Source organism: Pseudopipra pipra, chromosome 6, assembly GCF_036250125.1.
Source record: "Pseudopipra pipra isolate bDixPip1 chromosome 6, bDixPip1.hap1, whole genome shotgun sequence".
Taxonomy (NCBI): Eukaryota; Metazoa; Chordata; class Aves; order Passeriformes; family Pipridae; genus Pseudopipra; species Pseudopipra pipra.
In genome coordinates this window covers 59,623,561-59,646,738 of record NC_087554.1, presented here as the reverse complement: position 1 = coordinate 59,646,738, position 23,178 = coordinate 59,623,561, and the positions used below count along the sequence as shown (strand labels likewise).

Below are 23,178 nucleotides of genomic sequence, written 5' to 3'. Positions count from 1 at the left end.
ATCTTCCTTACACAAGGGCTGCTTGTGCCTCTGCTCACCGTAATCCAATATTCCGAAACAGTGAAATGTTTGTCAGAGAGAATCCAAGGCAGGGGTTATATAAGTCACTTTCCTAGAACCGGCAAAATATAAAAATCTGTTCTCCCCACAAACTGCACATTATCAAAATGCCACAGCAGAAAACCACCCCAGGCTGTGTCACTGAATCAGCACAGGGCGTGAAACAATAGAGAGCAGAGAAGTACTAAAGCACATTTATTACAAAAGAGCAAAGTTTTAATTTTTTGTAGTAACAACAGTTTCAATCTGCTTATCGATCCCACAATTAAAAAAAAAAAAAAGGTAAATGCAGGAAGCAGGGCTCCCAAAGGAAAGCTGCAACATGCACTGTGCATCTCGATGGGCAACACAGGTATGCTGTGAATAACTCAACAGGTAAACCAGAGGCACCCTAAATACCCTTTACACAAACTAAGGTAGTCACCATAACTCCAGTCTTCAACTCAGTAACTTTTCTTCAGAAAAACCTTGGCTGGTACACAGACGTTTTGAGGCTGGTTTTGCTGGAAAAAGGTTAGAAAAAGTAAGTTATTTAATGTGCAGTAAACAGACTGAGCTAAACCACAAGCCCTGGAACACTTAAGGGATTTAACAGGAAGAGATGAGAGTTAAAATCAGGATTAACAGTCACAAACGAAAACTGTTACAGCAGTAATGGGGGATCTTTACTAAATGCCAGAAAGGACTTTCAAAAAACCTGTATGGAAATAGATTTTGACCTACATCTCAGTGCTACCCAACAACAGCATAAAAATAAGTTTCACAGCATTAAAGCTTTAAAAAACCCTCCTTTCCTTAAGTTCATGTAACTGCAGCCTTGTCACGCGCTGCAAAGCCCAAGATCACGAAAACCAACCAGTTTCTACAAGTACTGCAAGAAAAAAATGACCAACTATAAAAAAAACCCAAAACACAAAGTAACCAAATTCAGCACTGAAGCTCTCTACCTGTCTCAGTTAAATTGCACAGAACCTGACTCTGCTGATGTGGTGGCTCCAGCCCTACACTGAGTCCATGTGAGCATAAGGGAGAAGGTCAGAGCTGGGACCAGTCCCTTGGAAGTGCATTTTCTGGGCAAAAATGCAGATCCAGCTCTTAAGTCCTGAGCTAACAGAAAACTGTGTTTGGCATTAGATCACAGACTCACTGAATATCCTGCGTTGGAAGGGCCCACAAGGATCGCTGAGTCCCCATCCTCCCCCAGTACACAACCCAAGGCATAAAGGTCTGCTTTATGGCCTGTGGGGTGATCCTATCCAGTCCCCCGTGTTTCTGGGGAGGCTCATGCTGGGATCAGAGGAGCAGGCTGCTGTTTCCAGGAGCATAGGAAGCCCTGCAGCTGCTGCACACATGCAGGCACTCGGCCCTGCCGGCCACCTCCGCACTCATCCCAAATCCAGTGTCGCTGTCACATGGGCCAGAGTGGCCCACAGGGTGGGACCAGCCCAAGGCAGCAAAAGGTGGAGCCTGAAATCCCAGTGCCACGTGGGAGGGTTGTTCCTTACCTTCATCAGGGCAGGGCCTCTTGTACAGCACATCTGCTGGGACCTGGAAGCTGATGCACAGCATCTCCTTATTGGGCGCCACGTTCCTGACCAGGTACGTAGAACAGCGTCCATCCAGGGAGGTTCCCAGCGACGCCTCCGCTCGCTCCTGGATGTCCTTGGCTGGGTCCTCATGCTTGGAGAACCCGTAGCAGTGCACAGTGGGAAGGGCAGCAGCACTGCACGGCTCCCCAACCAAGAGATGCCTGAAAACATCCAGGAATTCAACAGCCAGTGCTGGCAAGTTCATGACTATGTGGAAAGCATTTTTCTGCTCTTCCTTCATGAGTGGGAGCTCTTTGCTCAGCTCCTCCCGTACCGGCCCCCGGAGGAATTCCCTGCCATCCATGTTGAACGCTTTCACTTTGGTGTCTACTTTGTTTAGCCTGCAGTTGTGCAGGAGCCAGTTGTAGGACTCGGGATTGAGGTCGTTGGCGAACACACGGCACTTTTTCTTTGCTGCTGGAATGGCAAAAGGTCCAATCCCAGCAAAGACATCGAAAAGGACATCCCCAGGCTTCAGCAGCTCCACGATACGGCCGTGTTCCGTGGAAAGGCGTGGGTTCCAGTACACTTTGGAAAAGTCCAACTCATACGCAATATTATTTTCTTTGACCTGAAAGTCGAAAACATTTTCTGTGTTTAATTGCCTGGCAGGTTTAAGCATTATCAGTAATTCAGAGAGCTAAAAACCAAGGTGCCTTGTCGAAAGGTAACAGGTACATCAACATTTGTCCCACTGGTAGGACACAGGAACCTTGTAAAACCAGATCCAGCTCATCAGAAACTGCCATGAGGAACGTCCCCCACTGTCAATCCCGATGACCGGCTCATGCCTGTCTCAATCACCAGGTGGAAACAAAGCAGCAACTTAAAATGGCCATAAGAAAAAATGAGGCTTTTGAACAGCTTTGTGGCTGACTGACAACTCCTTTATTGAAAGCAGACCTTGGGAAGATGCCTCAAACCCTCCTTAGAGGAGCCCACACAGTAAATAAGCGTCTGAGAATGATACGGCACAAGAACAGGAACCCTCAGCCAAAGTCGAAGCCACTGGGAGCCAGTTCTGCAGCTTGAAAAATACTGTATTTCATCTCTCAAGGTGACAGAGTCTGGAAACTGATCCAAACCCAAACTTTGGAATGACCACTATCTTAAGAACAGACCCGAAAAGAAACAGTATTTATTCAGATGAGAATGGGATGCAAGGTAATACTCTCTTTGCACCACCACACTGGAATTGTGTGACTCCAAAGTACAGTAACTTCAGATCCAAATCAGCCCATCGTTTGCTTTGCCAGCAAGAAACATCCTGAAGTGTATCTGCAGTGCTGGGTGCAGCTGCACGGTGTGCCAGGTGTACGGTAACACCATCTGCACAATATTTGATCCTCGCTGCTGCCTTGACAATTCAATTGCCTTCTCTGTGCGTGTACAGGATGTTCTACCAAGATATTCAACCTTTTTATTTGGTAATCTAATGTCTTCTGAAAGTATAAAACTGCTCACAGATAGGGAAAATATTTTTGTGGGAGCCGTGGCCAAGTTTCCAGCTACAGACAAGAAACCCTACGCGAAGGATGCGTGGCAGTCACACAGTGATTGCACCTGATAAATGTCAGGACAGAGGAGAGAGGAGGTTTGTCTTGCTGCTGTCAGAAAAGGAAAAAGGCAAAGGCAAAATGTTGCCTGAGTTGCAAAGCCAGTCAGATTGAAAACAAACTCTTAGGTTCTATACCAGCCACCGTACAAGGCTTGGTGACACTAAAAACCTGCATTTTCTTAGATCAAATCCACTGAATATTTTGGCTTTGAGAAACATCCCCCAGTACAAGTTTGTCATTAGTATCTCCGTAAGAAACCTTTACTGCAGCTGCTTTTACACAGCATTAAATCTAGGCTGTGTACTTGAAAGAATACGTGTCTTCATGATCCCTATGGCTGAGTTTGCCCTTGGCAGACCAGGACAAAGGAATGCAGAAGTAACAGCCAACCTTGATGCTCAGACAGGTGTCAGGAAGGGCACTGTGCAAAGGAGTGGTCTCAACAGCATCCCTGCATCATCTCTTTCCAGGAGATGCCCTTGGGTTTTAGCATATTAAAATTAAAATACCAGGGGGAAAAGGCCTGTACCTTGGTTACCAGGTTCTTCTCTCCAGCGAGCACTTCCATTTCAAAATTCCTGTATGTGCTGTCAATAATATTGGTTTTATTCACTGCACAGGTGATTCCTGGATTCTTGTCAATTATAACCTGACCTGAAAGAGAGGGCAAAAGATATTCTGGTTATGGGACCACAACCTTTTAATGTTCTACAACAGCCACAACAAACCTGCTGTTAACAGTTAAAAATAACAAAAGTAAGTGTGTGTTGGAACAACCTCCCTCTCCTGACTCAGGGTTGCAGCTGTGACACCTTTTTAAGGCACACACTTTACCCTGAGCCAGTGCTCAGTGCAGAGAGAGGAGAGAACTGTGCCCTCTGGGCACAGCTATAGCATCAGCAGAAGGCTACTTAAAGCCAAAATAAAAAGCAATCGAAAGTTTTCTTTGCGCAAGTGACACTTCATAAAATATCTTTTGGGAAATATACAAAATATACAAATTCCTTTTTTGAGAGGAGCAGTTTTACCTACCAATCAAATGTCTGTAGGGCAGCTGGTGATCCCTGAGATTCAGATGTGCTATGTGGCCAACACGGCTAAACCCAGAGGTGACCTCCTGACCCTCAGGAAGCACCGCTCGCAGGATCTCCTCCGACTTGAAGTTCTCGTAGGTCAGCTCCAGGTTATACCTGGACACCTCAGGATCAACACTGAGCTCTTTCAGCACCTGCTGCTCTGATTCTCCCAATGAGAATCCTGGTATTTTATGAGGATCCAGGATAACAAGTCTACTGTCCTCATCTTCTGGATCCTCAACCACTCGCTTCAGACCGGGACGCTGCAGGACCGATTGTTTTAGGGACTTCAGCAAACTATTTACAATTTCTTTCTTGACTTTAAGAGCTGGAACAACAACTGTCCTTTTAAAAGCCTCTCTGTTGAGCAGTGTCATCCCACGCACTCCGGGATGTGGTGAATACAGTTCTGGATTAGCTTTATCCTGCACGGTTTCAGGCATCGTGGAGAAAGCGTTTTTTCTAACTACTACAAAGGGCCCAGGTATTCTGCCAGAATATTGTGCCAACAGCATCCAAACTGCTGGAAATGATGTATTTGATGCAGCTGTCCTAAAATGATTAGTTTTCAGTAGTCTGGCAGAGTATCCAAATCTCCACAAAGTCCTAGAAGAGAAATTATTCATTTTATAGACATTATGTAATCATTCCATTAAAAAGGCTGCAAATCACATGGATTTGCTGTTCTCTTAAACCAGAATTTCCATCTGTACCAAACAATCCACAATAGTTTAGTAAAGCTCTTTATTATAAAATATATACTGCAAATGTCTGTTATTTTGCAAATGTGTTTTTAGACTTAAACACCAACTAACTTCAAGCAGCAAGATAATCTCCTCCTGCCAAAAAACAATGACCTCTCCTTGTTCTAATAAATGTGATATTAATCCCAGTAAGCCACATGGAAAGATTTCTACTGTCTCGATCCTACTGTTGGATCCATTCTGTGTCTGATAAAATTCATTACCAAGCAGTGGTTGCTAGAAAACAGTTTTTAGCATTAGTGGTCATGATCACTCTTTGGTGATTTCTGCCTCCCAGACCCCAGTGTAAGGTGTTACATACTCCACAGTGTCTTTGCTCCATGGGCTGCATGCCAGGAAGATCATTAATTAAATCCAGTATTCCCTATAAGGTCCAGGGGAGCATTAGTAATGGCTCTTCCAGTGACTGAGCCCCATTCTACAGTTCATCCATGGGATGGGGAACTTTTGAAAGTGGCTTTACCCTCCTCTAAATGGTTTCCTCCACTAGAGATAGTCCAAAAGGGCCAGTTTTCTGACTCTGCATCTGCTGCTCCAAGGCAGGAACCAATGGTTTAGGCGGTGCTCAAGGCTGGCATCTCTCCTGACCTCTTGGGAAGCTTGTTTTGAGATCAGGGGTGGATAGGAAAGATGCAAACCAGCTCTGAAAGGAAACTGGTTCTCCTGCCTCCCTCAGCCACTGCCCTCCTCCAGGGTTCCAGGCTCTGCAGTCTCTCCTTCCCAAAGCTGCTGTGCCCAAACCCCGGCAAAGCTGGTCCTGCTCCCATCCTCCCTGCATCTCCCAACCAGCCCATTTCCCTAAGCCAGGCTTTTGGCAAAGCACGCCTCCTTCGCCTGTTGACTCAGAAATTAAACACTGCATTCCTCACGTCTGCTGCACAGGAGAAATCCCTCATCCAGAGGCCTGAGAATCCCTGTGTTTCTTCTCCTGGGGCATTTGCCTTCTTCCTAGACGGAAACTATTGAATCAGTACTTCAGGATCACAGAATCGACTGTGGTTGGAAGAGACCTCTGGGATCACCGAGTCCAACCTGTGCCCCGACACCACCGTGTCAACCAGACCACGGCACCGAGCGCCACGTCCAGTCTCTCCTTAAACATCTCCAGGGACCGAGACTCACTACCTCCCCGGACAGCCCATTGCGATGCCTCATCAGCCCTTCTGTGAAGCAATTCCTCCCGATGTCCAACCTGAATCTCCCCTGGCGCAGCTTAAGGCCAAGTCCTCTCATCCCGTCGCTTCTAGATAAGCCTACAAAATAAACTCCCCACCCCCGCGCTGTATTCTGGCTGGAGGCCACTGCACCACCTTCCCAGGTGGGCAGACCAGCCTCTCCCTCACCGCCGCGATCCCGGTTTATCCCGTTCTTCCCTCAGGGAAACTTCTCCCCCCCTTTCTCCTCCCCCCCGGCCCTCACCTCATGCCGGGCCCCGCGCGCCGCGCGCGCGCGTCATCGCCGCCGCGCCGGGGGAGGGCGGGGCCAGAGCATTGGCCGCGCCCCTCCAACGTGACCACGCCCCCCGCGCGCCCCAAATAGGGCGGACGGGGCCGCCGCTGCGACCACGCCCCTTTAAATGGTCACGCCCCCCCAAACTGGCCCCGCCCCCGGCGCGCCCCTCAGAGCGCCGGGTACGCGGGGGGCGATGGCGCCGCCGCCCTGGGGGTCCCGCAGCGCCCGGCCCCTGCCCGCCCGCGGGTGGTACCTGTCCGCCCGCCTGCAGGACGAGGAGGACGAGGAGGATGAGGAGGAGGACGGGGAGTCCACCCCGCTGCTGCCGCCGCCGCCGGCGCGCAGCGTGCGTGTGAGGGGCGGCGGGGAGGGAGAGCCCCGAGGGGGCTGCGCGGCCGCGCTGGGTGCGGTGTGAGGGGGAGCGCGGGGAGCGCGGGCTCAAAGGTCGGGCGGGCGGGACGGGGCTGTGCGGGGCGGCTCCGGGCTGACACCTGGGGAAGGGGGGGGCTGAGCCGCTGCTCTCGGTCCCTTTGGTTCTGCTCCGGGTCCCTTTGGTTCTGTGAGTGCCGAGCGCTTGGAAGCGCTGCCATGTGCCCACGCAGGGAGAGCCTCCTCCGGGCCGTAAATCTTTTGCGCTCTACTATCACTGTACTCAAAGGTTGTGGGCATTTGGGATGCCTGCGGGGCAACATCGTGTTGTTGTGTGCGCAGCAAGGGTTTGCATGGTCTTAAGAGTGAGAAATGAGGTTTTCTTGGTTTAGATTAAGGAAGGAAAAGCTGACTGTGGCCCCCTCCCTTAAATTGCCTCCTGTGAGAGACCAGAACACCTCTAGCACTAATTGTACTTCTTTTTCTGGGCCTTTTCACAGAGTTCTTCAAGTCGTGGTTCCTCCTTTGCTTTCTCGGTGTTCAACCTAATGAATGCAATCATGGGCAGCGGGATACTTGGTTTATCCTATGCTATGGCCAACACAGGGATCATGGGCTTTAGGTAAGTTTTCAGTTTTTACATATCCTCATTTTTAAACTCAGCTTGTAGTTTTAAGTGGAACAAAACTTGATTACTAAGGCTCCTGTGCAAATCTGAGGAAGAAATAAATAGCATGTGCTTTTCAGAATTGTTGAATAAGATCTTCCCTCTTTGGTTTAGTCATTCAGATCAGGCCTGACATAAGCCCTGCCCAGACGTTGCATTAAATTGCCACATGGTGGCAATTTCTTGGCCATTGCTCCTGATAGATTGGCAGTTTCCTTTCAAAGCTGTTATCTCCTGTAGTTCCAGCAATGGGCCTTCTGGAGCAGGATGGATATGTGTCTGAAAATTGTGAATAGCTTGTGCTTTTGTTTGCACTTGATTGTGGTACCTGCTGACCTGTGGATAACGGGGCCAAAGTCACCACAGTTGTCACTTCTACCATTTTCTGAGTGTTGGTTCCACTTCACTGGAAGCTGAGTGTTTGTCTGTGTGTATGTACACACACAAACTCCTATGTTTATGTCCTTTTTGTAATCCCTGTGTCAGGCCTTTGCCCTGTGTAGTGTGTGTTATTTTTAGTGAACAATGTAAGGAGCAGGGAACTTCACAAGTATTGGGAATGTCAGGGACCACATGAACCATAGTCAGCAATACCAGCCACAAAATGAGGAAATCTTGTCTTGTGGTAGCTCAATTCTTGCAAAAGTAGCATTCTTAAAGCTAGAAAGTGCATTGTGCTGTAAAAGTGCTTTAATTGTGACTATTTTGTGGTTTCTAGTGTCTTGCTGCTGATTGTTGCCAGCCTTGCTTCTTACTCTGTGTTTCTTCTGCTCAGTATGTGCACTCAGACTGGTAAGTGAAAAGGATTTATCTAACAGTGAGCTCTGAAGTATTTCCTCAGCTCTATCACAGAATATGTGATATTGATGAGTAATGATTGCAACTAACAGCATGTTAACAGGTAGCTGTGCCTGGCTCACTAGTCTTTTTTTTATTTATTTAACTGATTTATTTAACTATTTTAATGATTATTATTTGCCATTTAAAAATCTGAGTTTGAGATTTCTTGTGAGCTGTCGCTGCCAAACCGGCTGGTTTCTAGATTTTCAGTTTTAATTGTTTTTTCAAAAAGCCTCTCTCATCTTTCCTAATGTACAGATCCTGTGTTTCTGCAGCGAAATTGTTTTGGTGCTGGCTGGACCACGCGACACCCGTGTGCGCTGCTGTTTTCAGTGTAGGCTTAGGAGCAAGAAAATAGCAGCCTTTAATTCTTCTGCTTGTAATGTGTGTATTTGGTTCCTGGTTTGAAGTGGATACCTTTCAGTTTTTGTGATCCAGGTTGGAGCATCATAATTGTCGTGGTTTGTTACAGATGCAGGTTTTTACGGCATTTTTTTATGCCGAATGGGAAGTCACGTTCCAGTCCTTGGGAACTGCCCTGCTTTGGGAATGCTCAAGTGCAAACAAATCTGCTGATGTTTTAATTCTCACTTCCTTTAGCTGTAACTGAAATGACTGCTTCCCTGAGTTCTCGTACACAAAGATCACGTTACAGCAGGAAGTCTCTGTCTTTTCCAGTCACCTGGTTATTGTTTCCCTCTCATCTGTTTTCCTCTCTTTTCAGAGGTGGTGGGAGAAAGCTTCCGCTTCTTTCCTCCTTGCCTTTGTTTTCTTTAGCTGCCTTTGGTCTCTCAGATGATTGCTTCCTGATTCTTCTTAGATCTGCTGCTCCTGTCCTCACCTGTCCAGTGATCTTCTTCACACATTCTTAAAAAACACTCCTCAGAGGTAGGGTTACTCTTATGGTTGATACTTTTGGCTGCTTAATTATTTGGGATTAAGTCTTTATGGTAATGCTTTTCTCCTCCTGGAGCTCTGCTTATTAGAAAGGAATCAGAACCTGAAACAAGTAGGTAGAAATGTACATGAGTAGCAAAAAAAAAAGGGTGGATTTGAGGTAATTTTGTATGGCCCTTTTTTACCCCTTCTTTCAGGCTGAAAAATTCTGTATTACACAGGCACTAAGTGATATTAGGTTGTAAATGGTAAAATAATAATTAAATAATAATAATAATATAATAATAATTACAGAGTTGCTTGCACCTAAATTATGGTGAGAGGGGAAAACTAAGGATTTAAGTTGTCTGAAGTAAGAAGAGTTTGGATATGAACCTAGACACCTAATATGTGAGAATGTTGTCCAAAGCAACAGTCCACCTCAAGAAAACATTTTTAAGATGCAGACAGCTGAAAGCAAGGAGCACCACTGAAGTGACAGGATGAAGTATTTCTTGTCTGAAACAAGCACTTTACAGTTAATTATTAATTATCACCCAAAGCTGAAAGGTAGGACCAGCACCAGAACTGTGTCTGGATAAGTTTGCTGGATTTATGACCTTTTGTATTTTATTTTATTCTTTTTTTAAATAAGATCTGAGATTTTATTCCCTATAATTACTGTCAGTTATTGAAGTAATTAAATGTTAGATAGAATTCTGAGTTTTTCCTTTGAACATTGTCTTTAAAAAGTGGGAAATATGACCCTTTGTACCTTGACAAACTACATGTTTGATTCCAGAGTAGGTAATTAAATGTTTTTCTTTAAAAAAATCCCCATTAATTTGTGAACAGTGTTATAGTATCAAGCTTAGTCCGTGGCAACAAATCAGAAAGAAATTTTAGTATTTTTATATTAAAAAACGAGCTAGAAAAATTTAAAGGGGGCTGAAGAAAAACCTTTGAAAGTGTTTGTAAACCGTTCATTAGGAAAGAGCTGACTTATAAAATACCTTCTGAAAAGGAAGCTCTAAAAATGAATTCCATTTTAAGCAGAGACCAGGATTTACTAAGCACTAGCATTTTAATTGCAGTTATTAAAAATAACTGAATAACTGAAGACGCTTCTTTATGTTGGTCTGGACCTTTGCAAAATCCAGTGATTTGTGTAGAGACCAAAAGGCTGAGCAAAAAAAAAATATTCCCAAGTGTCAAGTGTTGTGTTGGGATTAGTTCAGTCACTGTTTTCTCCTTCTGTTAATTCAGTACGACCTGTGTTGTTTTGGGCTGATAAAGGCTAAGCTTGCTCTGTAAAGCAGAGGAATTGGGAGTTTCAATGGGATGTACTTTGAAGTTTTGTGGCTTTTTTTTTCTTTCTTTGTTTTCTGAGTGAATCACAACTATTGCCGCTGCTCTACTTGCCAATTTCACTTCACCTTTAAAGGGATAATTTCCACGGGGTGCTAATGACATGATAAAAATTAAACCAGTCAGGCAGAGCTTATTTATATAAATTGTGCTTAACATTTTCATCCATATATTCTTGAAATCTCAAAAGTAACGCAATTAATGTTGGGGGTTCCCAGCATTCACAGAACTAACCTGAGTGCAGAAACAGAAATTATTCGAAGGTTTCATATTGCTATTTTGGAATTGTGTGGAAAACTGCCAGTTCTTTTTGCTGATAACTCCTCATACATGTATGCTGTGTATTTGTTGCCATGTGGTGCAAACAACTCACTCTTAAATGTGTTTAACATTTTGCTGATTTTTATTTTTTGATGCCATCGAAGTTGGCTGCCTAAAATGCCCTTTTTTTTTTCTCTTGTGATTAATAAAAACAAGAAAAATGCAGGATAAAATTTAGTAAGACCTATTTCTTGTTTAATTATATTTGTATATAACTCATATTCCTGTAACCGGAGGTTTAAGAGATAATCCAGGTTTATGCTGAGAGCTGACTCATTTAATTTTATTTAAAATTAATCTGTTATTTCATTTACTTTTTTGGAGTGTGTTGGTGTCAGTAGCAGAGCAGCATGTGAAACTGAGAAAATCAAGTGAGAAAATTAATGAAGTTTTGTTAGGTTCTGATTGTATATTTTTGTTTTGTTTTCCACCTCTGGAGCATGTGTGCAGGACTTCAGTGAAATAAAACCACCTAATCTTGGGCAGTTGGGAGTCTGAGGCTCCAGTCCTGTCATCTGATCTCTGTGTCTCCCATGTCCTGTGTCATTTGCTGCAGTGGGGCTTCACTCAGGTGTGAAGGGCTGCCCCAGCAGCTCAGGTTGCAGGGCTGGGCCCTAAATTAAGATGTGACAGGAGCAGGAGCAGTATTTTACCAAACAGAACCAAGGAAGAGAAACCAAGTGTTGTGACAGTAAAATTACATGGGTTTGAGGTGGATTTTTACCCTCTGAAGGGTTAAAACTTGTGGGGCCATTTCATTATATCCCGAGAAAGTGAGTGGTTTTTCTCAGGGAACTTTCATCCTTTTGATATCACTTGAGTTTCTAATAACAAAATACAGAGTAACAATGAAAGGCTTTAATATGATTTCCTTCTCTCTGAGAAGGGGTTGCTTTGAGTTACCAGCAATATTAGAAGTGAGCTTCAGCTAAAACCCAACAAAATTATACAAGAAACCACAGGCTGGTTTAATGTCATTATGTAAGTTGGGTGCAGGTAAGGGCAGGATTTTTGTTTTGTTCTGGGTTTTGCTTTGCTGTTGTTTGGGTTTAGTTGTTTGGTTTTTTTTAATAATAGATTTCAACTAAGGAAGGTGTTTACCTTCAGCTCTCTTAAAAACAAATAGTGCCTGATTTTTAAAAACTGTCGAGGTGGTGATGTTTGTATTTGTAGAAAGATGAAAATTTATCCTCTGTTATCATCTTTATTTAGAAAAAAAAGTGTGCTCTTCTAAGAAACAAAATATAGAAATATCTTATATCTAATTCTTGAGGCTAATTTCGTAATTCTTCACCTATGGAAAAAGTCTTTGGAAGAAGGCAATTTGTCATTAATGTATGACTTATTTTTTAAATATTAGTACTTTAAATATTAAATTGAGTTTCTGTTGAGTCTCTGAATGTTTGAGCACAGAGCTGTATTTTATAGCAAGGGTACAGGCATATATAAAAGCTATTTTGTAAATAAAAAATGCTATAGAATGCTCTTTTGACCTGAATTATGTTCATTTAAAAAGGGGGAAGAAGGCAAAGATAGAGCTTCCAAGCGATTTTGAAGTTAGAAATATTTTAGCTTTTTATTTTTTTTTTCCCTTACTAACAGCTGCCACATCTTATGAAGACCTTGGCCTGTTTGCCTTTGGATCAGCTGGAAAGGTGAGTATTTATCTTTACCTCTCTTTTCCTTCTTGGTCTCATGCTTCTGATATGCAACTGTCCCTTGCATCGTAAAAAGGCATGGATGAAATAAGTTGTATAATTACTGATGCCTCAGTGTGCTGGAAATTCTGTTACAGCCTGAAGCTTTTCACTAGGTTTCAGTACATGTGTCTGGACTGTGGAAGCCCAAACTTCAGTTAAATGTAAAATAGACCCTCCTTAAAATGCCAGTTTTTTAGCTGTGAGTACCAATGTGCTCCCTGGCGTTGTTGTCCAGCGGGCTCAGCACTCAGGCTCAGGTTTGTTACAGTCCCCTCGTGCCTCGGCTGGAAACTGCTGAGGGACAGGTAAGTGATCCACTGTTGGTGTTCCAGCATTTATTTCACAGGGATCTAAGGTAAGGGATTGTCTTCCATGCAATTTCCACAACAGGAACAACTAAGAGTACGTTTCGTGCGTGGTATTTTTTTTGTTTTATTTAATAAGCTCTTCACGTGAATGTTTCTTACTTGTTGTTTTAGGATTAAAAAATTAACAAAACCCAACAAATAAACAATCAAAAAACCCCACAAAAACACCAGTAAACTAACCATTTCTGGTATAAGAGTAATCAAAATGTTAGCTGTGCTTTTTTAGGTGTGTACTGGATCCGTTTTTCCTAACAGACAATGTTATCCAGTAATACTGGGTGCACAGGAAATATTGCCTGTGAGTACTGCACACTTATTATTATGAATTCTATGCTCTGTGTTTCAGTAACTAAAAGCAGGTTTTACCACACAGAAGTATGATTTTAATATTTTACTGAAACAATGTAAATTTTTTTTTAATTAGTTCTGCTCATCAGGCTGGAGTCTGATTTTTTCATGTCTTAATGTAACCGAGAATTAAAGCTGAGATATCAGGTGTTTGTGAGACTTCCATTAGCATGAATAAGCAGATATGAGTGTAGTCTGAGGATCAATATTTATTGATCAAAGTTCTGAAGTGATCAACCTCAAGAGATAATAAACCTTGATATTAGCAAGGTATGAAGTGCAGTTATTTTTTACTGGAGCTGTTCTGCACACATTAACCATAAGCCATTGCTTGTGAAGCTCACAGAAATTTAGATCTTAAGGACAAAATAAATGTGACTTAGTTTGCCTTTTCCCTGAACCCAGGGTGAACATACATAAACCAGTCTTGGCAGATGTTTGTCTAATCTGTTATTTAAAAGCTTAAATGAAGACATTTCACAGCTTCACTATATAGCCAATGTCAGTAATTTTTTTTAATTCTCCCGAGTATACTTATTCATAATTCTCAATTTAAATAATTTGTGCTAAAAGTTATCTTTTATTTTAAGTGTGCATAGAGAGCACTGGAATATTTTTAGTTTGGGAAGCTGTTGTTTACCTAAAATAATTAACCAAAGTTCACCCAGTTTTCCTGATGAACACTTTTCCTCGAACACTTATCTTTCTATCTTGAAGCATCTTTGATATTTATACAACTTTCTTAAAACTTGCCTGCAAAACAGGCTTTGCTATTTCTGGTTGTGTTATCTCAGACTATTTTCTCTATTTGCAATCTAATAACTCTAAATCATATTTTTGAGATCTTTCTGAATGCCTTGCTTTTAACTGATCTGGTTGATTTTTAGGCTTTTCTGGTTTCACCACAACCATTCTGAATTCTGATCTGTCTCTGAACAATTCTCACTTCAGTCAGGCACAGACTTTTTTCTTTTGCTTTTTTCTCACTCATGGGGGAATGATGCAGTCAGACCACTGTAGGATCTTGCTTGAACTGACAGCTTAGGCTGACTAATTACTCTGACTAATTACTGGCTGATTAATTGCTCTTGAAGTAGAGCAATTACTCAACCTTATGGTGATTTTCTTTCAAACATATTTTTTCTCAGATTTGTGAGGATGGAAATTTTCTACCATTGGAAGATTGCTGAGTCTCCCTTTCCAAAGGGGTGAAGTATTTGTTTCCATGTATGGCAAACTGCAAGATACCATACTTTAGGGTTTTTTCCTTCCCTTGGTGACTTTTTGAACTGACTTTGAATTCATTTAAAGTCTGAAATGATTTTCTTTTTGATCAGTTGAAAAAAACGGCAACTCTGTTTCCAGATTTTATTCAAAAGTACAAATTTGTTTGTCTTTTCATTACTCTGGCTTAATTTTTTTTTCAAGTTGACTTAATGGTAGCACTCATTTAGGAGTGTTCTGCTACATCAAGAAGAGCAGTGTGTAAAAAGAAAAACTGCACTAGATGATCGTGGTATTTTAGAACTGAACTGAGAAGAAAACAGTGGGAAAATGTTATAGGCGCTTTTAAGGTTTTTTTCAGTTAAAGTTAATTTTCTTTTGGATTCAGACAAGTGCTTTAGTAGCCTGTGATCATTTTTTGCTCCCATATCAGCCCCGTATGAACAATCACAAACACTGAAGAAAAGTCTGTCTGGTTTACAAGTTTTAAAGAGCAATGACATCCCTGACGGTTAAAAACGCTCAAGTTTTTGGAGTGAGGAAGTGCACTTGAGCTTGGACAAATCTCTACTGTCTGTCTTTTCAGAGCTGAATGATCATTTTCATTTGTATTCACCTGATATAAGTTAGGATGCACTTATATGTTTTCAGTGATTTAAACTCCTGATCTTCTGCAGATCTGTGTTAGTATTCTTGTTTTGTCATCTCAGAATAAAAATGCCTGATTTTCAGGGAGGGCTTTTTTGCTTTCGTGTTCATTTTAGCTTGTGTTGGTTTCCATGTGTTAAACTCTTCACCAAGGAGAAGATGCCCTTCCTCTCAGGACTAGTTATCGCTGCCACATCTGGTCTGGTTAAGATGATACACATGTGTTTTATGACTGCCGGGGACATACGATTTTAGTTACCCTCACCCTTTCTAAAGAAATCAATTCTTTTTTTATAGGTCCTGGTTGCAACTACAATAATTATCCAGAATATTGGAGGTAAGAAACTTCAGATGCTCCACATTAACTGTGTGGAGTATAACCTTACAGGCTACACAGCTCCACAGACACCAAAGGCAATAATTCAATTAAAGTGCTCTTAAGAGGACAGAAAACTTAAAGGAAAGGGTTATGTGATCATGCTAAGCAGAGGGGCTGTAGTCCTGGGGTAGATGGGGGCAGTTATGGGGGTTGGATTGTGTGCCTGTTACTGCATCCCAGGATGTGGAGCACATCCATTATAGCTGGCACTGCTGGTTGGAAGGGGCTGAGGAAGCAGCATCTCTGCTCCACTGTTCTGTACATTTGTTTCTGGTAGCTGCACTTTATCAGATCATGTGTTTTGGGTTTTGCTGTTGGAACCTGGCTATGCATTTTAGTGATTTGTGTAACAACTGAGTGTTTACTTAGCTCTGATGTTTCATATGTTCTGCATTAATGGGAGCCTTTTTTTCCCCTGTTAGTTCAATACCTTGTTATTTGGGGGAGTTGTTTATCTTCCCAACTTAGCTCATGTGGGCTGATATGCTGACATATGCTGGGCTGTCCTCTTACACTTATTTTGTCTTCCTTGGTGCGTGGCTTAATAAAATTACACTACCTGGTTTTGTATTTAAACTCTTACTCAGGGATGCTTGCATATCTGACAGTCACTAGGTAGTATTGCCCTTAGAAATTATTTGTCTGAAAGTAGACAGTGTTTAACAGAACAATTTTAGATTTTTTTGGCTCTAAATGTTTTGGATATTTTCTTTTAACTGAGGGAACCATGAGAAAGCTCCCTCCTCTGTCCCCTACCACCAAGAAGATACACATGTTCACGTACATCAAAAGAAGGAAACAGCATTCCAGTGCTGTTCTTTCCTGTAGGATTGCCTGTCAAGTCCAGACAATGCAGTGATTGCTGGGTTTTGTCACTGTGTAGACATCTAGAACTAGACGAAGTAACTGCTTTCGTGATAAGCTCAGAACATTTCTGTATGCTAAAAGTTCCAATAATAAAAGCTGCCCATTTGAAATGGCTGTAAAAATCCAAGCATTAATTTCAGGCAGGAGTGACCATATTAATTCCAAGACTAAGGACTACTTACTCATGCAGGTTTTAGAGGATGTTCTGTAGCAATGAACAAATCTTTTAATTTCCTTTCCCGTTTGAGTGGATCTCTAAATACAGCACTAGAGGAGGGATACACAGTGCAGGTTCTGGAGATTCTGGGATCATGTACAAGACTCTGTGGTCAAAGGAAATATGACTCTCATTTCTTTCTCATTGCAGTTCATAACCTTCTCTGTGTCATTTTTAATAAAATTCAGCTCAGTAACTCTAGAGCCCCAAACTAGTGCGTGCTGGATATTACCAAACTCCTTATTCCACCTTCTGCAGTGGCTTTCTGTGCCTGCAAGTTGGGCCTGGTTTGCCAACCAATGGGTTTCTGTCAAACTAATTAAAAAGTAGGGGTTTGCAAGTTGAAATGCTTCTATCAAATATTTTGAGTGACCTCATTTTGATGGAAGATTTCAGAAATTCTGGTTTGGTGGTTCTGGTTCCAAGGGCAACAGGTTTCACTGAGATGGCTTATGTATCCAGTACATTCACTTGCAAGGGTGGCTTGTTTTCAAATGCACTGAAGAGAGAAAGCTGACTTTCCTGCCTTGAGTCTGTTGGTATTGGTAGTGCTAAACGTGCCCCAGGCTGGGAGGGTGGGTGATCTGTGGAAGCCTGGGTGGCAAGTTGGGCCTCTGGAACCTTCTCCTACACAGCAGATGTGTTGTTCTGTCGCTGCAAGGAGCTGTCACAGCTTCTCTTTAGCAGAGCTCTGTCTGGGAGCATATCTCCAGCTGCCTTATTTCTCTCCTTAACAACCACCTTTGGCAGTACCCTGTGATGCTGCAGCCCTGTGTCAGGAACCAGCTTTGAGGGTGACTGTACTGCAGGCTGACAGGCTGCTGAAAAAGAATAAGGAGGGTCGAATAATTCTCTTCACTTCTCAGGGCCTTGACTCTTGAAGGACTGCATGGAAAGAAAGGAATTTTTCTTGTCTTTCTGGTCCTTCTGCAGATTTTAAATGGGAGTGGTGAAACTGTGGAGTATAGTTTGTCCTTGAATGGGATCCATGCTGGGATTAAGTGTAAAACTTGGGCTCTGCCCACAGTGCCTTTTGGTAGGTGTTCCCCTCTCTTTGTTTTTCTGTGTGAAGGGACCAGCAGCACGGTGCCTGTTGGGCAGACATCCAGACTCTGTCAACATCTTTGATGTCAGAGTAAGGCTAAAAATAAAATTGTTTTCTGTTACCTCTTCCATCATCAGACCTGGACAGGTTGCATCATACGGTGTCTTATTTCACAAATGATGGGAGAGCATAAGATAAGGAAAGATGCCTTGTGGCTAAAATAAGCAACTCTGCCAGGGTTATTGTCACTATCTGCATCTGCTCTGGGCTTTTTTTACAGTTTTGTCTGATCTCTTCTAAAAATAATCTAAGTGCAGAAATGATTTACATTAATTTGTGGTGGAGAGAGCGTTTTAGTCTTCATTTTAATAGTTATGCTTTCCAATTTGTCATCTTTGCTTTTTTTTAAAAAGAAAGCTTAACGTGCAAATTTGAATGTGACGTTCTAATTGCATGCACTTAGGGATTTGTGTAGATAGGGGAATTGATTTTTTCCTACTGGCAGGATATCTGACTTAAAAAAAAAAATAAAAAATTTTGTACAGCTGCAGGAAAGCACTGGTTGGTCAAATTTGGAATTTAAAAGGTTAAAAAAAATTACTTCAAGTGCACTGCTTGGAATTTTAACATATCTCTCTAACAAGAGTGTTCAACTTTTCCTGCACATTTTTAATCATCCCTTGGAACACTTTGTAATGTTGATTCAAGTAACACAAATTAAATACCAAAATCCATTTAAGTACCAAGGATTAACTAAGGATGCATCAGGATAATGCAGTATCCAAATGTAAATTAAGGTAATTTTAGTACTGTGTCTTAAAGACTTTATAGAATATGTACAGCTTAGAGTGATTAAACTTGGAGAAGATTTGCCTTGCTTTCCTTATAATCAGTATGTTCTTGTTCTTGCAGTGTAGGTATTGTTAATAAAGGGAAGCCAAAAGGTTGAATGGGAGGGTCAGTGCTACTAATTTTTATGTTGCTCTGTTTGTCAGCATTTTGGCCCAATCCAGCAGCCCTTTAATGTAAATAACTAGTGATTGGTTATGTGTGAACTGCCCTGTTCTAGAAAGGGCTGGTTAGTTGTGTGGGGGGGTGCAAAGTGGACATGAGGGAGGGGACCATCACGTTGCACCTACCGGGCTGTCAGTTTGTCCATCCGCTCCTCCCGACCCTTCCCTGCCACCCACATCTTTCCATGGCGTGATTTTCCCAATGTCCATTTCTTGCCTGCTGTGCAGAAGAGGATCTTGAAGGGTTCCAGATCCTGTCAGGTGCCCTCAAAGAGAGGAGAGGGGAAGCTGTAGCCCTGGAGGCACACGGGGAGGGAGGGAGGCTGCTATCGAAAACACCGAGTTCCACTGAGTTCCACGGCTCTGCTGGCTCTTCGTGTCATCCTTCCCAGGAGCAACTGGAGTTGGACGGAGTCCCTGCTATTGTTTTCATAGCTTTGTGTTTCTAGGAAGTGAGGGATGAGGCACAGGGGGCCAAAGCCCTTCCCCCTCTCCTGCCAGGAAAGCTCTGTGAGCTTCCTAGGTGCTTTCCTAAGATGAGAAAGGCAGACAGCAGTTTCTCCTTCTAGAATTATCCTCTCTGGATGTGACTGAAAAGGAGGCCATGTGCCCGAGAGAAAATCTTCAGGAATCTTGCAGCGTAAGTAGTAAAGACAGAGAAGGGCTGATTTTAGCAAGGCTGGTGGAAAAATGGAGGCAAACACAATGAAGTATTGCACAAGAGCAGCCCGTTGCCAACACTAACAAATCTCCAGCACCGAGGTCTAGCAGGAAGCATGCGGAGTTCTCCAGCGTGCTTCCCAGGGCTGCGGGCTGCCACCAGCTCAAGGTCACCGCTGCTGGAGATGGGGCCTGGTGGCTGGGATACACACAAACATCAGCCCAAACTGCTGAGAGCAGGAGTCTAATTATTTAAAATTTATTAGCAGCGGGATTAAGTGCTCCAGTAGAACCTGCAGTGCAGACGTGTAGCTTGGGTGGGTCCATGTGAGGAGTTTCTGCAACGGGTTTTATTTCTTTTCCATTGCTTCAGATAGGCTGAGATACACAGGATGCTGGGGGTCAGTGAGTAACTCACCTGCCTTGGCTTGTGCCCAGGTAGTCATTCTTTGGAACTAAGCTTTCCAGACAGCTGTCTTAATTTTACAAAGAATTATTTGCTTTCTAGTATAAATACAATTTAATTCACTATAATTTCTGTAACTGGTGCTTGCCGATTTTGCTTCCATATTCTGCACTTCACATGTCCTCGATAGGTACACGTTTCTCTTCTTTCTAAGAAAAAGTAATGAGGCAGAAAAGGTTGTCCCGTGTCCCTGGAGCGCTGTTTTATCCTCGGCGCTGCCTGAGCGCCGTGGGCAGTAACTGGAAGCTGCAGGATTAGTTCCAATGGGCGATGCTGTTCTGTAGCTGCATTTTATGGCCTGTTAATACAGTCAGGGGGACAGACAATACACAGAGACCCCGCTGTGAGTGCAATACACCCTAAATATGTATTTACATTCGGGTGGTTCGTATTTTTCAAGCGTCCCGAAGTGAATCGAGAGGCGTAACCACCGGGAAAGGCAGATCCTTAAAAACAGCAGCACCACCATCTGCTGGCCTGGCCCGGCCCCACACGCCCTGGGCCGCCTTCCCGGGAGAGCTGCCGGCAGCCCGGCGCCTCGGGAACCTCCAGCCTTCTCCTGCTGTATTCCACATCCCCTTCCCTTTGTTTTTCTGCGGGGTAAACAATGAAATATTTAACTTACCTCCTCCCCATGCAAATTTATATATGTGTGCTTTCTGTGAGTCACTGCTTGCAGAGACTAAAGACCTTGTTTTATCAAGTTAATTGGGCGTTTTCCTATTGCAAATTATTTTCTTTTGTGTTTTTTTTCTTTTTTTTTCCCCCAGAGTTCATTCATTCTGCAATTTAGTTCTAAAAGTATTCACAAAATTTGTTTCAAATTTAGACAGAGCAAATTTTTTTTTTCAGAATAAGAGGGTGGGTGAGAATAACCTTCTTTTTGTAAGCAGAGAGAACAATACTCAACCAACTTTGAAAATAAATGAATGGTGCAAATTATGGAAGAAAAAAATACAGCTCGTTACATGCTGAGACCTGCATCCTTAATACCTTAAGAAATTACTGAGCTTCCTTTAAGTATGGGAAATCTAATTCTGTTTTCAAACAAACTCAAATGTTTGTTTTCACAGCCCGGTTTGCTTTTGACCTGAAAGCCTAATTATCCTGACTGATTCAAAGTGAGGATTTCCAGTGCAGAGCTGCCTTAATTAAGGGCAGGTTTGTCAGCTCCTGTACTAATTTAACAATTGATAACCCATGCTCCCGTGTTTTCCTGTTGCAGTGAATAGTTCTTGGAAGTTTTGACACTGTAAAGAATATTAAGCCTGCTTTAAGTAATAAAAAAGAAAAAAAACTTAAAAAAAACCCCAAAAAAACTAACACAAAAACAAAAACAACAAAAAAACCCCAACAAAATCCCAATCTGCAGCTGTACTTCAGAATGGAATATGTGATGAACTATGTAGGAAACTTTTCCTTTTTTTTTTTAGCATAAATGTACACATGTAATTAAACTAATGAAGTTTTACCAAAATAAATCTGCTGCCCAAGTGTTCCCTATAGAATAAGAAAGACTTTTTGTTTTTTAAGCTTGCCATAGGTAAGTTCCAAAAAAATTTGGGTAAAAGATAAAGGTAGAAGGAAAAGGAAGCAGGGGAGCAGAAATTCATTGGGATGAGTGTCCATAATATGAAGACTGGCAAGGAAGGTGACAATGTTTTTCACTTCTCGGAATATCTCCATGTTAACAAACATCTTTCACACACTCTATTCTACATATGTATTTCAAAACACACAATTTACCTCAAGATTTTTTTTTTTTAAGTTTCCACTAAGAGAAAATATTACAAACAATCCATCAAGGTATTGGGAGGCTTCTTAAAATTGAATATGTGGGGGATTCAGTGCAAAATGAACACAAAGAGCAGACTTTTAAGGCCATAAGGTGTGAGGGCTGAAATGGTTGATGTTCTGCAGTGGCATCCATCCCTCAGTCCTGATGTTTCCACAATTTGAATTACATATAAGAAGCTCAGTGCAACACTGAAGTACTTCCTATTCCATTCTTATTCTTTAACAGGAAGAATGGGAGCTTGCCCAAAATACTCCCTAGTTTCACTTTCTTTCCTGAGCTCCTTCCTTGCTTTCCTTTTTAACTTTGCCACGTTGTTTGGATTAGGACAGATTCAATTTTAAACAACCCCTGTATCAGCAGAGGGAGGCACGAGCCCAAAGGGGTTTGTCACATGCAGTTGATAGGAAGGATCCAGCTTGGATGGGCTGGACTGTGCAGGGACTGGGAGTGTTTATTCTGCTATTTCTGCTGTTCAGCCTCTAATCTTTTTCAGAATTTTGGGAAAACTTGGTGTCTTCCTGTCTGAACTCTCTAGAGGATGAGTTAAAAGCATTTTCATTTATCTCCTTTATTTATAGATATTTATGAGGAATCCCTGTTTTACCTCAGCTGAAAATCAAGATTGCTCTGTCTACTTTTGACTCCCAAATATTTTTGGAAGTAGGAGCTGTGGAGCCTGTGTGCTTTTATTGATCCAGTCTGGTTTTTTCCCAGCTTTCTGTCTTCTCTTGTGGGAAGGTTGGAAGAGAGCTTGCTTCCATTTTTCCACAGTGCTTAACATCTTTATAGAGCTCTAATATTATCAGTGGTAGATGAGGGAAAACTGATCAGAAAAGTTGGTCAGCCTGTTTAGTTAAATGATTTGAAGGGATTTATGACAAATAAATTTAATATATATATTCTCTGGTGTAATTGCTATGGACTTCAGCATTTGGTCTCGTTTTGAGTAGGACAATAAGAAAAAGTGACACTTTTTTTTTGTGGTAACCAAAAAGCCATCCACATATTTGATTTTAAGATTGGGCTACCTCAGAAGAGATTTTGGGGACAGTTTTGAAAACATAACCTTGGCTTCCCTTTTCTCCAGCACCTAATGTTTTTTCAGGCAGGGACACATATCTTCAGTGCTGAACAATGCTGTAGCACAGCAAGGGCATTCTGAGTTATATATGCATTTCTAGAGAGTCACAGCTCATGGTGGTACTGCAGGCTATAATAATGGAAGTGTAAAGCAAATATATTTTGTATTTATCAAACATCTTTTTTCTGTCAGAGAGCTAATACCAAGTTTTCAGAACACTATGAAGTGATAAGTATTTTAAGAGTGTAGTTTCTTGCTGCTTTCAAGGAGCCTGTTGAATAATAAACTATGAGTATAATTTTGATTTCTGCTGAATACTGGTTTATGGCCTGTTGAGATGTTCAGAACTGCTTAGTTCTCCATCGAGTAGCTCCTGGTGCCTACTGAAAATTATCTAAAAATAGCATAATAGGTGCAAATTTG

At 42.3% G+C, this 23,178-nt stretch overlaps 2 protein-coding genes across 10 annotated transcripts in view; one reads left to right on the top strand and one right to left on the bottom strand.

Annotated features, from left to right (window-relative positions):
* Nucleotides 1–242: 242 nt before the first annotated feature.
* On the bottom strand, nt 243–6,773 carry TRMT5 (tRNA methyltransferase 5). Of its 5 annotated transcripts, none has more exons than XM_064659438.1 (5): nt 6,754–6,773; nt 4,241–4,890; nt 3,738–3,862; nt 1,566–2,220; nt 243–563 (listed from the first exon to the last, which is right to left on the bottom strand). In XM_064659438.1, the coding sequence occupies exons 2-5, from the start codon at nt 4,797–4,799 to the stop codon at nt 499–501; spliced, it is 1,404 nt and encodes a 467-aa protein (XP_064515508.1). In that variant the 5' UTR covers nt 4,800–4,890; nt 6,754–6,773; the 3' UTR covers nt 243–498. The 5 variants fall into 5 exon arrangements, with proteins under 5 accessions (XP_064515508.1, XP_064515506.1, XP_064515505.1 ...); XM_064659436.1 differs by lacking the exon at nt 6,754–6,773 and adding an exon at nt 6,468–6,540; XM_064659435.1 differs by lacking the exon at nt 6,754–6,773 and adding an exon at nt 6,241–6,407.
* Nucleotides 6,639–23,178, top strand: part of SLC38A6 (solute carrier family 38 member 6) — a 41,961-nt gene continuing 25,421 nt past the window's right edge. The window contains exons 1-5 of one of the 5 annotated variants that reach the window (XM_064659443.1): nt 6,639–6,846; nt 7,370–7,491; nt 8,255–8,328; nt 12,544–12,596; nt 15,527–15,566. In XM_064659443.1, coding sequence (XP_064515513.1) covers nt 6,694–6,846; nt 7,370–7,491; nt 8,255–8,328; nt 12,544–12,596; nt 15,527–15,566 — 442 coding nt within the window. In that variant the 5' untranslated portion in view covers nt 6,639–6,693. Of the gene's footprint in view, nt 6,847–7,017; nt 7,159–7,369; nt 7,492–8,254; nt 8,329–12,543; nt 12,597–15,526; nt 15,567–23,178 lie in introns of those variants that run through there. The other 4 variants (XM_064659444.1, XM_064659441.1, XM_064659440.1 and 1 more) reach the window with 4 other exon arrangements.